General features: G+C 52.0%; 1 protein-coding gene across 1 annotated transcript in view; it reads left to right on the top strand.

The window, feature by feature from the left end:
* Positions 1–6,347: 6,347 nt before the first annotated feature.
* LOC132249306 (delta-1-pyrroline-5-carboxylate synthase-like) overlaps positions 6,348–12,932 on the top strand; it is a 31,494-nt gene continuing 24,909 nt past the window's right edge. The window contains exons 1-2 of the mRNA XM_059724037.1: positions 6,348–6,740; positions 12,328–12,451. Of these exons, the coding sequence (XP_059580020.1) occupies positions 12,349–12,451 (103 nt within the window). The 5' untranslated portion in view covers positions 6,348–6,740; positions 12,328–12,348. The remainder of the gene's footprint in view (positions 6,741–12,327; positions 12,452–12,932) is intronic.

The following is a 12,932-nucleotide window of genomic DNA, read 5'->3' as shown; positions in this document are numbered from 1 at the left end:
TGGAAAGAGCTTCGTGCGATCCTCCCACCTGGCCCAGCACCAGCGCATCCACAAAGAAGAGAAGCCACATCATTGCTCTTAGTGTAGGGAGAGCTTCACCTACTCCTCCAGGTTATGCCGAACACCAGTGCATCTACACAGGGGAGAAGCTATATGGGAGCCCTGAGTATTGGAAAAGCTTCACCCATCTCTCCCACCCCTCCTGGAATCAGCACATGCACACCCAGAAGCATCCCTAATTCTGCCAGCAGTGCAGGAAGGGCTTGGAGATGTCTGCCTGCTCAGCACCCACCAGTGCTGCATTCGGACAAGCACCCCCATGCCGGTGGAGTGCAGAAAGATTTTGCTCAGGCTGTGCCCCTTGTAGGGAACAATGGGAGTGCAGATCCCAGAGGCTGGCCCAAAAGGATTGATTGTGGGGAGGGGCTAAGAAGAAACACCTCATGTAGAAGTCAGCCCCCATGCGGGGAAAGGAGAAGAGGAGGAAATGATCTTGCATCAGCCTTGGAGCCTGTGCATTCCCCATCCTTCTCTAAAAGCAAATAGTACTCCCAGGGGAAGAAGTGCCTTAACGGTAGGGTGCCCTCCCCAAGACAGCTGGCGTGAAATGACACCCAGGGACTTTCCGTGGCTGCCTCCCAGCTTTCTCCTTCCTCCTGGTCCAGGGCTTCTGGCATATGAGCCCCTGAGTTGGAGGGAGGAGTGCATTTCTGGCTGGGCAGCATTCCCTACCCTCCTCCCTGACCTCACCTTTCCTCACCCCAACATCACCCCTCTCCCAGACCTGCGCATGCCCAGTGGGGTCTGCCAGGAGCTGCTACTGCCACCCCCTGAGCTGTTTGTTACACCCTGACTCTACGCAATGCCCCAAACTAAGGAGGCAGTGTATCGATGAACAAATTGCTTGTCAGCTGCTTTTTTCCAAGTGGAGACAGCTTCGGGCCAGCTTTAATAAACAGGGGAGCTGCAGTGAATATGATTTCGTTTCATATTTATATACCTTGGTTTTTACTCATTAACATTTGCCCACCTTTGTCTCTCCTTTGCTCCACCCTTAGTCCTTCCCACCTTAAGCTCCGCTTTTGTTTACGGCTTACTTCACTGGCACGCAGTTGCCTTTGCATGTCACTCATTTACATGTCTTTTTGCTATGAGCACTTGCCTAAACCCTGACCTCTGCTTCTCTCCGTCACTTGAAGTTTCTTGCTGATGTCTTCACCATCTCCAAGGTCTTGCTTGTGCTTTATCTCCTCATGATAGCTAGAGGTCTACATCTTGTTTCTTGTACACAGTGAGCTATATATTGTACAACAGTACTCTGTCGTGAGGATAATGCTTGCCTAAGTGTCTTGCAGTGTTACTTTTAACATACCATTCTGCCTTCTGGTCAGCAGCTCTGCTAAGCCACGGGTTATTGCCTTTTATTCAGCTGCAAATCCAATGCTCCCCAAGATCCAAATACTGTCACCCCGACACTCTTCCCTCCCTCCCTCCCTCCCTCCCTCCCTCCCATTCTCTCATGACAGCCCTGCTAGCAAAGCTCCTGAACTGAACATGGTACCTTGTGGTTGGTGTCTGTGTCCTCTGCAGAGCTGTGCCGCGGGAACCCTCAGGCCTTTCCAGGGCAGATCTCTCTGTGACTTCCCAGACCCTTCTCTTTCACAGGATTCACTGTTACACAGAGCTTGTTGCTAACCCTGAGGAGCAGGAATTGGTCCCACTCAGGGCTTCACTCCCCTGTCCTGCTGTGCAGCCAGGACCCTGCCATGTTGAATGAACCCTGGGCAGGAGGCAGTAGAGTCCCTTACGTGAGTGCAGTGCGGTAGGAGGGGTGAAGGCGGTGCAGCTGGTGGCAGGTCCTACCTTCCCCCCTGGAAGTATAAAAATATTCTCCTGGTGAAGTGCAGCACATTGTAATCTCCCACTCAGAGTACTGAGGCCTTCCTGAATGTGCCACAGCCATTTGACTCATGATGATCCTCGGGACGTATACTGCTGCACAGCTGCCCAAGGGACCCCTGCATGCCTAGGGGACTGGCCCCTTGCTGGGAGTCTGGCCCTACCGCCGCTCCCCAAAGGGAGGGAGGATTGCAGGGAGGGAGACCTTCCTCCCTGGCAGTGCCTGAGCTGTTCCCATGTGCAGAAGGCAGGGGAGCGTGTTCACACAGGTAGCTGGGCTGCACACATGGGCTCCTGCTGAGATAGCTGCCTGAGGCTGCCCCGAAGTCAGGGAGCAAGGAAGGCGGGCCTGAGCGACAGACCCCATGCCCAGATGCTGGGGGCAGATGTCAGAGACAAGGGCCCACATAGCACAGCCTTTGCACCAGAGGCAGTTGCAGGACTCTGTTCCCCTGGGACAGGAGCTGAGCCTTTGGCAGAGGGGCTGGGGTGGGACGTGGGGAGGCAGCTCCCCTGGATGGAGAGAGCAGGAGGGTGCTGAGGGCTGCAGGGCACAGGCAGACTGGAGGGCAAGAGGAGTGGTGCACTGTGGGCTTGGCTCCACAGCAAGGAGAAGTCCCCGCTGTCTGCTGAACTCGCCCTCCAGCAAGCTGCTGAGGAAGGTGGTTCGGTCATGTCTGGTGGGTTGCCATGCGATCCTTGAGGGCGCTGGTGGCGATGATGCTTACTGCTGGGTCCGGGCATTTTATCCAGGTCCCCGGGCTCTTTACTGAGCCCTGGGCTTCACCCCCTTGTGAAACCTGGCTTAAAGCTCTCTTCACTAGGTTAGCAAGCCTGTACGCAAAGATGCTCTTCTTCCCTGGCTTCGTGAGGTGGATGCCCTCTCTCTTTCTAGCAGAGCCCCTGTGGAGCAGCGCCCCAAGGTTGAAGTAGCCGCAGCCCTGCCAGCAATGCTCTCGACGCAGCCACGTGTTCTCTCTGGGATGCGTCTGCGTTCAGCTGGGCCTTTAGCCTCGACTGGAAGGATTGAGGAGAACCACCTGGATGCCCGTCCCCTTCACCCTTGTGCCCAAAACCATGTAGTCCCTTTTTGATCTGCCCAAGGTTGTCCCTGGCAGTATCATTGCTGTCAACATAGATGAGCAGCATGGGATGGTAATCAGGGGGCCAGATGAGTCTGAACAGCGTTTTTGTGATGTCTCAGATGTGGGCTCCTGGCAGGCAGCGGCCTCCCCAGCCAGAGGTCAGGCCGACAGATGGATGTTTCCGTGCCCTGCAGGAGGGAGTTGCTAACCGTCACCCCCATTGCTTCCTCTTGGTAGTGGTCTCAATCCTCTTTCCCTGGCAGGGGAAGGGAGAGAGCAGGGCTTGGCCTCCCCGGCCACTGGAGTGGGCTCCTTTTTATCTGAAGCCAGGGCTTCATACCGGTTCTTCAGCTGGGCAGCTGCAGGCATAGAAGAGGAGCATTGCCTGTTGCCAGAGGTGACAAGCTGCCAGCTTCCACCTTCTAGAGTACCTGCGTCTTCCAGGACCATCTCTGGCTGGCCCATGTTCCCTAATGCTGGAGGTCTTTGTGAACCCATCTGCCTCCTCCTGCAGCGCCTTTACCTGATTACCGAGAGAATTCCCCAGGAGGTACCTCTTACCCCATAAGCCATCTGCGCCCCCACCCCGGCTGCCCCCGGCAAGGACCTGCCGGCTGCAGTTCCTGCTAAGCCAGACCAGACCTCAATGGAAGCCTCCGTGGTTGGTGACCAAGCCTGGACACAGCTGCACAGGTGCAGGCAGAGGAAGAGCTGGTAGTGGCAGAGGCTTTGGCATTGCAGTGTTTTCCAGCCACCCTGTTGCTTCTCTTGCTAGGTCCATCTTTCTCTGCTGCTGCCTCATTGGCAGAAAACCAGAAAGATCCCAAGTGAACGTGCGCTATCACAAGATGTAAAAACTTTAATCTGGAAAGGAGAAATTCAGCAGCATTTAATTGAGGTTTACAGAACTGTAAAGGGTTCAGTTAATGCTGTTCACACCACTTTTATAATGATGCACAGGTAAGGGGTAGCTCAATGTAAAACAAAAAGAAAAATAAAAAAAAATTAGAGCCAGTAATAAAGTAATTGGTCTTCCTATTGTGGGTAGTTAGCTGTGGAGTTCAGTCACAACAGACTGCATCTGAAACTGTCTGGATTTTCAAAGAGCTGATGATGTCTTTTAGGCAAGCCAGAATAACAGTGATTAAATCGCATGCTTTGTTTTGTGAGCTGCTCTTACATTCCTTGTATAGAAGTGTCCCTTCCCAGTCTCATGTTGCATGACTGGCTTGGTGTTTAGACAGGCAGGGTTTGGCCTTCGGGGCTAGATGTGGGCCCTTGCCAGAAGTAAACTACCAGGTTAGACAGACTGGGTTTGTGATGACCAGGGATCCTGGTTTTCTCTGTTAAAAATCCCAAATTCTCTGATTTAAAAAAACAAACAAACAAAAAACCAAAAAATTCACTGATTAAGAAAAACCCAAATACATGTTTTTCTGTGATTCAAATGAAACGCCACTTTGGCATCCTTTCGTCTATGGGAGATGGTGGATATTGCAGACTGTGACGTAGATGGTTTGCAGTGTTTCATGTGACTGAATAGTCCAGTCCGAGATTTGCATGCTCTGTGGCAGTGATTACAAATGTACATGTCATGGTGTAGGCAGACAAGGTTCCCTGGGTGAATTTGATATCTTTTATTAGACCAAAGATATCAAATTCACCCAAGGAACCTTGTCTGCCTATGTCCTTAGACCAACACAGCTACAACCTACACCCCTGCAACATGTCATGGTTGGGCGGTTTGGGAGCTGCTTGCCTCCTACGGGCTCTTTTCAAGCTGTTGGAGCCAATTTCTGTTGTGGACTTTGATGCCCTGGTGGAGACGACACCACTTGTTACGATCGCTTGCCAAGGTTTCCCATTGGTCAGGATCGATCCCAGATGCCTTCATATCTCGCTTGCACGTGTCTTTGTAGCGAAGCTTGGGGTATCCTGTTGTTGCCTCCGGTAATTCCCCGTGTAGCATGTCCTTGGGTATGCGTCCATCTTCCGATCTTCTTCGATGGCCTAGCCAGTTCAGTTGTCTGTGTTTGAGTAAAGCTGTCATGCTTGGTAAATTTGCTGTTTGAAGAACCTCTGCATTGGTAACTTTATCTTGCCATTTGATGTTGAGTATGCAGTGTAAGCAGCGCAGGTTGAAGCTGTTTTACTTTTTCTCTTGAAGTGCTTGAGCTGTCCATGTTCCCCCCCACATACACGAGTGCTGAATATGCAAGCCTTGTACACTAGCATTTTGGTCTTGATGATAAGCTTTGGGTTGTTGCAGGTTCTTTTAGTTGGTCTGCTGAAGGTGGTGCCAGCTTTTCCGATGCGAACATGAAGTTCTTCATCCAGTGAAAGGTTGGTGGTCACTATGAAGCCTAGGTAGCCGAACTCTTGGACTACTGCTAGCTGGTTCTCATCAATGATGATTGATGGATCTTCCCTGTCCTAGTACAGTGGTTTTCTTTATGCTGATGGTGAGAGCAAATGCCTGACAAGCTCTTGAGAGGCAGTTCATGAGTTGTTGAAGTAGGTCTTTGTCGTGGACTGTAAGGGCAGCATCATCAGTAAATAGAAACTCCCTGATAAGCACCTTTCTAACTTTAGTCTGCCTTAATTTGTGACAGGTTGAAGAGTTGCCTGTCCAATCTTGTGTGGAGGTACACTCCACCTTCCATGTCTTTAAATGTGCAATTCAGGAGTACTGAGAAGAAGATTCCCCAAATCCCAAACCTATAAACATCTATAAATTTTGGCATTTGATTTTGGGTTTTTTATCATAGAGAATCAGGGCTTCCCCTGCCCCCTTTGCTCACCAAGACACAGGTCCAGCTGCAGCTGTGTGGTCCGTCCTCCCTGCCCCATGCCATTGCCCTCACTCCTGACTTGCAGCCCCCCACCTCTCCCATCCCTGTCAGTGCCCCTCAGTCCCAACCTGCCCCCCAGTATGTGGGGAAGGGGGGACTGTGTGTGGGGCAGGGGGTGTGAAGGCATGGGTGATGTCAGGAGGGCATGGGGGGTCACAAGCCCCTCCAGAGATCTCTCTGCCCACAGCAGGGCACCAGGCTGCAGTCTGGCGGGACTGGCACTGGGCAGGAGCCACCTCCGTGGCCCAGCAGTTTGGACTCAGCCTGGGAGGGCAGAGTGGGCCGGGGAGGTGCTCTGCACCAAATGGGCCTTAGTATGGTATAACTTGCAATGCTTTGCACCCTGTTTTACTCTGTACTAACTTCCTGAGTTAGATTCACAGCCCTGAAGTTTCCTGGCTCTTTTCTAGAGCTTCTTTTAAATATCAGAGTCACATTGGCAATCCCCCAATCCTTTGATAGCAAGGCTGTTTTTTGTGATAGGAGGCATGCTACAGTTAGGAGTTTGGTAGTTTCTGATCTGAGCCCCTTCAGTGGCATTCACCCTAAGGTCCTGAGTCCTGGTGATTTGTTACTGTTTAGTTTATCCATTTTCTCACAACCTTATCTACTAAAACCTCAGTTTGGGTTAGCTTTACTGATTTGTCCCTGGAAAGGTTTCTTACTATAGTCAAAGTCCCTTCCTGCGACTGGTTTTAAGCTGCCTCTCTCCATGGCTGACCTTCCACTACAGCTCCAGAGGACCAGGACAGTCCTAGAAGAACAGGGCCAGAAGGAACCTCAGGAGGTCACCCAGTCCAGCCTGCTGCTTTTGGCAGGAACATCCCTGTCTAATCCATCCAGCCAAGCGTTATTCTGACCTGCACTTAAACTTCCACTGAAGAAGACTGCACAGCCTCTCTAGGTAATCTGCTCCAGTGCTTAACCACCTTCAGTGTTAGACTGCCCTTCAGTTTAAATCTCCCTGGGTGCTGTCTAATGCATCTGTCTGCTAGCACAGGCAGAGATGACCGTAGCAGGTTGTGGGGCCTGGGAGAAATCAGCCTGTGTGGGGCCTGGACATGGCAGGGGAGGAGGGAGGGTGGCAAGCGGCCAGACATAAAGCCGGCCTGGCTTCGCGGGGCCCCCCAAAGCACAGGGCCCGGGGCAGTTGCTCCAGTTCACGCCCCACTAGGGACAGCCCTGAGCACAGGAGACAGGTCAAGCTCCTGTGAAAATCTTGGCTCCCTGTGGGAGCTTCTCACAAGGGTTTGTTGATCATGAGTGCAAAACTCAGCCCTTTGACTTACTTCTCCTTTGATTGCTCCTCCCGCCCCAAGAAGGGACATTTCTTCTGCTGGCTGACAAGAAAAAGAAACAGTCTTTTCAGTTAGTTGCTAGATGCAGCTTCTGTAGTGGAAGCTGTCAGTATGTGGAATTGTGTTTGAATGGAGGCGTTGAAGTGTTCTGCGTCAGGTTGTGTCAAGAATCGCTGAGGTAGCCTGCAGAGAGGAGAGCTATTAAACACAAAAGCTGAACATTGACAGCTGTGTCATGTCTGGCTGGAGACTGAAGGGAAGAGGAGAGTGGAATACGACTTGGGCTAAGGCAGGGTCAAACTCATCTGGCCCACAGAGCGTGGGGCTGGTCCCCAGCCCGGATTGAACCCCCAGGCCAGCTCCACACATCAGAGCCAGTGTGCAGGGCTGGGCAACTTCATGTAATGTGTGTCCTGAACCAACCCTGCCTGCTGCACACGGTATGCACCAGCACCGTTCCTGGGCTTGTACATAGAGCTGGCATTGGGCGCATGCTGTGTGAGGTGGCCGTGGCCGTGCCCAGGGGCAGATCTATATGCTGAGAAGTGGAGTGCAGGTGTTGTGGCACAGGCGGTGAGGCACATCATCACACAAAACACAACGCACATTATTCTTCAGTTCCAGTTCTCCAGTTGTTATGTTCACTGATTTGCTAGATTATGTATTAAGTTTAAAAAACTACAACAAACAAGGCACAAATGGTCAAAAGATATCATGCAATTAGTCCCGTGAGTAGCCATTATAGTCAAACGTACATCTCTAATTCAGATTCATAAAACAAAACCTAGCCTTCTTGAGTGTTGTGATACTGCCTCCAGTACTTCAGTGCATTCAGCCCTGTGTGCCACACGCAGCATGCGCTGGAGTGTCTCTGCACGCTGTCTCCGGTGCATAGGGACGGTCTCCGAGACCTGATCTGGCCCTGGAACAAGTGCACAGGGCTGGGCTGACATGGTGCCACGTGCAGCGACTGCCAGACTGGCTCCACAAACAGCACTTTTGGTCAGTCCGAGGGCGCCATCAATCCCAGGGCGCCACAGCCAAATTTGGCCCATGGCTGTATCTTTGAAAATAAATTAGATTAATTAATAAATGAAGTTAAAGAAAGGAGAGTTATGACTTGGTCACGGTGTGTCTAAATCAAAACAAGGATCTAGTTATTAGGCAACATTTTATCTGCTCTCTGGTTTTCCAGCCCGATCCCATTTGTCTTGTACTTGCCCTGCCTAAGTCTTTGGTTGCAAACTCTTTTGGGAGCACTTTTATTCTGTGTGCACAGTGCCAATGCAGTTAGTGCAGGGGTGGGCAACGTATGGCCTGTGGGCCAGATCTGGCCCTCCAAATGACTTTATCCAGCCTATGACTGCTCCTCTGAAGGAGAATTGTATCTGGCCCATGGCTGCCCTGGCTTTCCGTGCTTCTCACTCTTTTCCCTTCCCCCTGCCAACCGGCTACAGCAGCACCAGCCATTCCCCTTCCCATTGGCCTGCCCTTCCCTGCCCTCCAGCCCCCAGTGCACACTCCCAGGCAGGGGACACTGAGCCCCTGGCCAGGCTCCTGCCCATCGAGGCTGCCTGCTTGCTGCTCCAAGCCTGAGGCTGTTCACAGACCAGAGAGCCCGGCCCCAGCAAACGTCACTCTCCACTGGCAGGGGTGAGGGCGCGGGGGGAAGAGGCTCAGGAGCTGCGGGTTATCCAGACTCTGCCGGGTCAGGACCTGGTAGGGGTGTAGGCGTTGCTAACATGATGCCACGCTGTGTTCCCTCACAGCTTTGGGCTGCACCATGTGGGCCCAGCTGGAGTGGCTGGTGCAGCTCCTGCCCAACCCCAAGCCCTCAGCAAGTGGCCAGGTCAGATGGGAACCATGTCAGATGCACCCACATGCCCCGAAGTGGCACCTGGGCCCAAAGTGGTACAGCATGGCACTGGCCTGGCCATGTGCCAGAGACTTTGGGCAGGGGAGGGGATGCAGGGAGAAGGACTGGAGCTGTGGGTTATCCGGGCCTGGCTGGGCCGGTGGCACACTCTGTTTACCCCTTCTCTCTGCACCCGATCCCCCGCCCTAAGTCCCCGGTACATGACCAGGTCAGGCAGGAACTGTGCCAGCTGTGCCCACGTGGCCCAAAGTAGCATGTGGGAATACAGGACAACATTGGCCCAGCTGTGTGCCAGAGACTCGGGGTGGGGGGAGGTACAGGGAGCAGGGGGGGACAAAGGTTAGCTTCCCCTAACCTTTGTTCTCTCTGCCCTTGGATCGGTGGCAGGTAATTATTTGGGCTGCAGGGCCACTTAGGGAGTTTGGGTGAGCTGTTGCCAGGGGGACCTGGCCCATGACAGTTTACCCAAACTCCCTAGGTGGCCCTGCAGCCCAAATAATTGCCCGCCCCTGAGTTAGTGCATGGGGACTCAGTAGGTTTCTTTAGCCCTGATGCTGGGAAAATGAATGGCTGCAGTTTTTATCTAAGGATAGATGTCCCTGTGCTTGGTTTCTATTTTCCCCCACCAGTTTGGAGATACTGTCCCATTTAGAAGTGGAGAGTGAGTCTGCCAGCCTCAGACATCCAAATGTGAATTGGAGCCTCCAAGTTACAAGAGTACATCTCTTTTTGGAGTCTCTGTATTTGCTCCGGTGTTTCAAAGAATGAATTTCAAGGATTCGGAATTGTTTCCAGCCACAGGAGTGAGGAAGCTAGCGTTTTGACCGAGTCCCCTAAGGCCTTGCTTTTTGGAAGGACAAACAAGCCTTTGATTTGGTCTAGAATCACACTGTGAGACTTGGGGTGAGGCAAAATGGGAGTGAACCGGGGCCATCTGGGTGTGATGCAAGTCAGGCTGAGGCAGCAGCTTGACTTGGATGTCTCTGAAGAGAAGACATGACAAATGCTTTTAACTACAGAATCAAAGCGTGCTTTCCCCTTTACTGTGCCAAGTGGAGTACAAACAGAAGGGCAGAGGGGAGTAAATAGGACAAACTGCCTCCCCTCTTGTGGAACAGGATAGGGGCTGGATCTGGATGCAATCAAAAAGGAGAGAGCTGGGCTAAGGGTGGATTCAAAGACCACACTACCCTTGAAAGCACGGAGGGAGCTGCACGCAACTGCCACCATCAGTGGCTCAGCGGGTCTGAAAATGAAGAGCATGAAGGTCAAGGGAAGCTGGGTGTGGAGCAGGGTGCTTGTGCCGGAGTTGTGGGACCAGGACTGCCCGTGGCACCAGGGCTGCCATGCACAAAGTTCTTACTGACACAGCAACCTTAAAACTCTGGATTTTGTGCTGCAACGTGGAGCAGAGTTACATCAGCTGGGCGGAGAGGTGTACGTGCTTCTGCAGCCACAGGGAAGAGCTGGGCCTGACGTTACATCAGCCGCAGGGTAGCTCTGTCTGTGCTGCTGGAAGGGACGTGGCTTGTGCTGCCAGGACCTCGGATTGGCGGCTGCTGAGTTGCATCACGCCTCGGCCGAGCTGGCAGAAATTCGGTCTGTGTCAACTCCTGGTTTCACAGCAGCTGCTGCTTCTGTCTGAAATCTTTCTCATCAGGCTTTCAGCCGGAAGTGTCAGGTACAGAAGCCTCTGCACGGCACACAGTGAGTGGCACCTGCACGTGATGCTCTTGCTATGTTGCTGCTTGCTTTTGCCCTGCGTTCTGGATAGCGAGCTCAACTGCTTGACTATGCCAGGGAGGGCACTGGTGTTTGCCCCCGTGTCAAAGCTTGTCCCACGCAGGTCATAGAAGACCATTGACCAGGGATTGGGGCCTGATCCTAAATCTACTGCAGTTGGCTATTTGATTGTAGGCATATTGCTTAAACCGCTCCTGCCAGTTTTCCCATTTATAAACAGAAATAATGCTTAACTTGCAGCAGAATAGTCTTGTCTATGAGATGCTTGAATTGAAAGCGCATTGCAGAACCTCACCATCCAAATTCTCTAATGGAAAAAAAACATGTCTGTTTGGGGCATGCTTCCTATTCTGCACTGTCCATTTCTGGCCAATTTAAACCATTAGGAAACCTGGGCAAACTTTTATTGACTAGCTGCAGGTCAGATCAAGCTTTCTTCTGAGACCTGTTTTTGGGTGATGATAACTTTGTTTATACAGCTAGCTTTAATAGCTGACTTTTCTCATTTGTCTTGGTGTAGAGCAGGCTGTCAAGGCAGTGATTCTCAGGCAAGGGAGTGTGGCATGTTGGGATGCCTTGAGATCCTTTCAAGTGTCACAAGGTGCCACACAATGTTAGCAGTGTAACTATTGATAGTGAAGGGGGGGGGGGGCACAATTTGGCTGTCAACCTTTTTTTTTTAGTCCCAAACCCCTAAAACTGGGGAATGGATCTTGCTGTCTTGCAGCACCTTCAGATCCCACCTGAGGCAGCGGCAGAGATGGGATGAGGCGCTGCTACCTGGCCACGCTCTGTTCCTGGTGCTCAGGTGGCCTCTGGCCGCGGGGGGAGCTGCAGCAGGCTGTGCCTGCTGATATTGGGCTGCCGCCTGCTGCTGCTGGTCTGGCCACAGGAGTATCTGGAGCAGCAGCAGCACAGCCACCTTTTGTGGATGCTCCACAGACCCCCCAGAAATTGGGGGGGGGGGGGCACGCGTCCCCATGTGTTCCCCGAGGTGTCGCCTGTGCTGTTTGGTGTTCAAACATGATTCAGAAGATAAACCCAGAGATTCCAACCAGGAATTCAGAGTGTTAAAAACATTGTGGCCTGTTGTTGTCTTCCTGAGTTCTTTTCAGCAGAAGACTTGCTGTTATTTTTCTGCAGTCCAATAATGAGTGAAAACTAAAAGCTGGCATTTTCTGAGGTGTACCTCAAGTTTGTGGAAGGGTGTCTCGCATCTAAAAAGGTTGAGAACCACTTAAGGAAAGGATTAATTTTTTTGGTGGCATGTGGCCCTTAAGGTTACTTGCTGCACCTGAAACAATTGGGACGTTTGCGATAAATGCAGGTTTGCTTGTTTGTAGGTGCTATTTTCATTTTGTGAATGTAGACAAGGAAACTCAGTGCAATGAAACTACTGCCACATGAAGGTGCAGTTTCCACGTCAGGAAAAACTAGGTTTCCAGAGACATTGGGTTTGCTTTGCTGCTGGAGAGTAGTACAGTGAAGTTCTTTGTGTAGGAGATTGGTGATCCTGTGATTACGGTGCTGGCTTAAGACTTGGCACTCCCAGGTCTTCTTCTCTGTTTCCCCAGACTCCATGCCTGGCCTTGAAGATGCTTGCTTCTCTCAGTGCCTCCATTCCCCATCTGCAAAATAAAGGGCAACAGTACTGCCCCTTGCTTTCCACTCCGAGTGGGACAGTATCTGCAAGAGCAGGTAGGGACCAGTGGGAAGAATGCTTCTGATTACAGCGGAGCTGCTGGCGTTCGTTTTGCCAGTGTCAGGACTCCAGGAGTCTCTACGCAGTCAGCAGTAGCGATGCATGCCCGTGCAGCCTCAGTCCTGACATGACTGTGTTGGGCCAGGCGTGGTGCCTGTGCAGAATGGAAAGTGCATTGAGATATTGCTGAGGACTGTAAATACCAGAGGTAATCAGGCTGTGTCTGACATATGCTCAGACACGAGGGCAGCTTCTCCTTCCCTTTCCCCTTATGTACCCTAAGAGTGCCTGCCTGGGTGCTGGCTGGAGCAGCTGTCCTGGGTCCCTTCCCACGTGGCTGAACCTTCCTCCCTCTGTCTGTCTGTCAGTCATGCTCTCTCAGGTGCAGATGCTTTTTTTCTGGTGTAGCTCAGGGAATCGGAATAACCTTCCTCTGCCAGTGCCATTCTGCACTGACCCTCTTGTACAGCTGAAACT

This window comes from Alligator mississippiensis, chromosome 1 (assembly GCF_030867095.1).
Source record: "Alligator mississippiensis isolate rAllMis1 chromosome 1, rAllMis1, whole genome shotgun sequence".
Classification (NCBI taxonomy): domain Eukaryota; kingdom Metazoa; phylum Chordata; order Crocodylia; family Alligatoridae; genus Alligator; species Alligator mississippiensis.
Note: the sequence above shows the minus strand (reverse complement) of the source record. Positions and strands in the feature narration are given on the sequence as shown.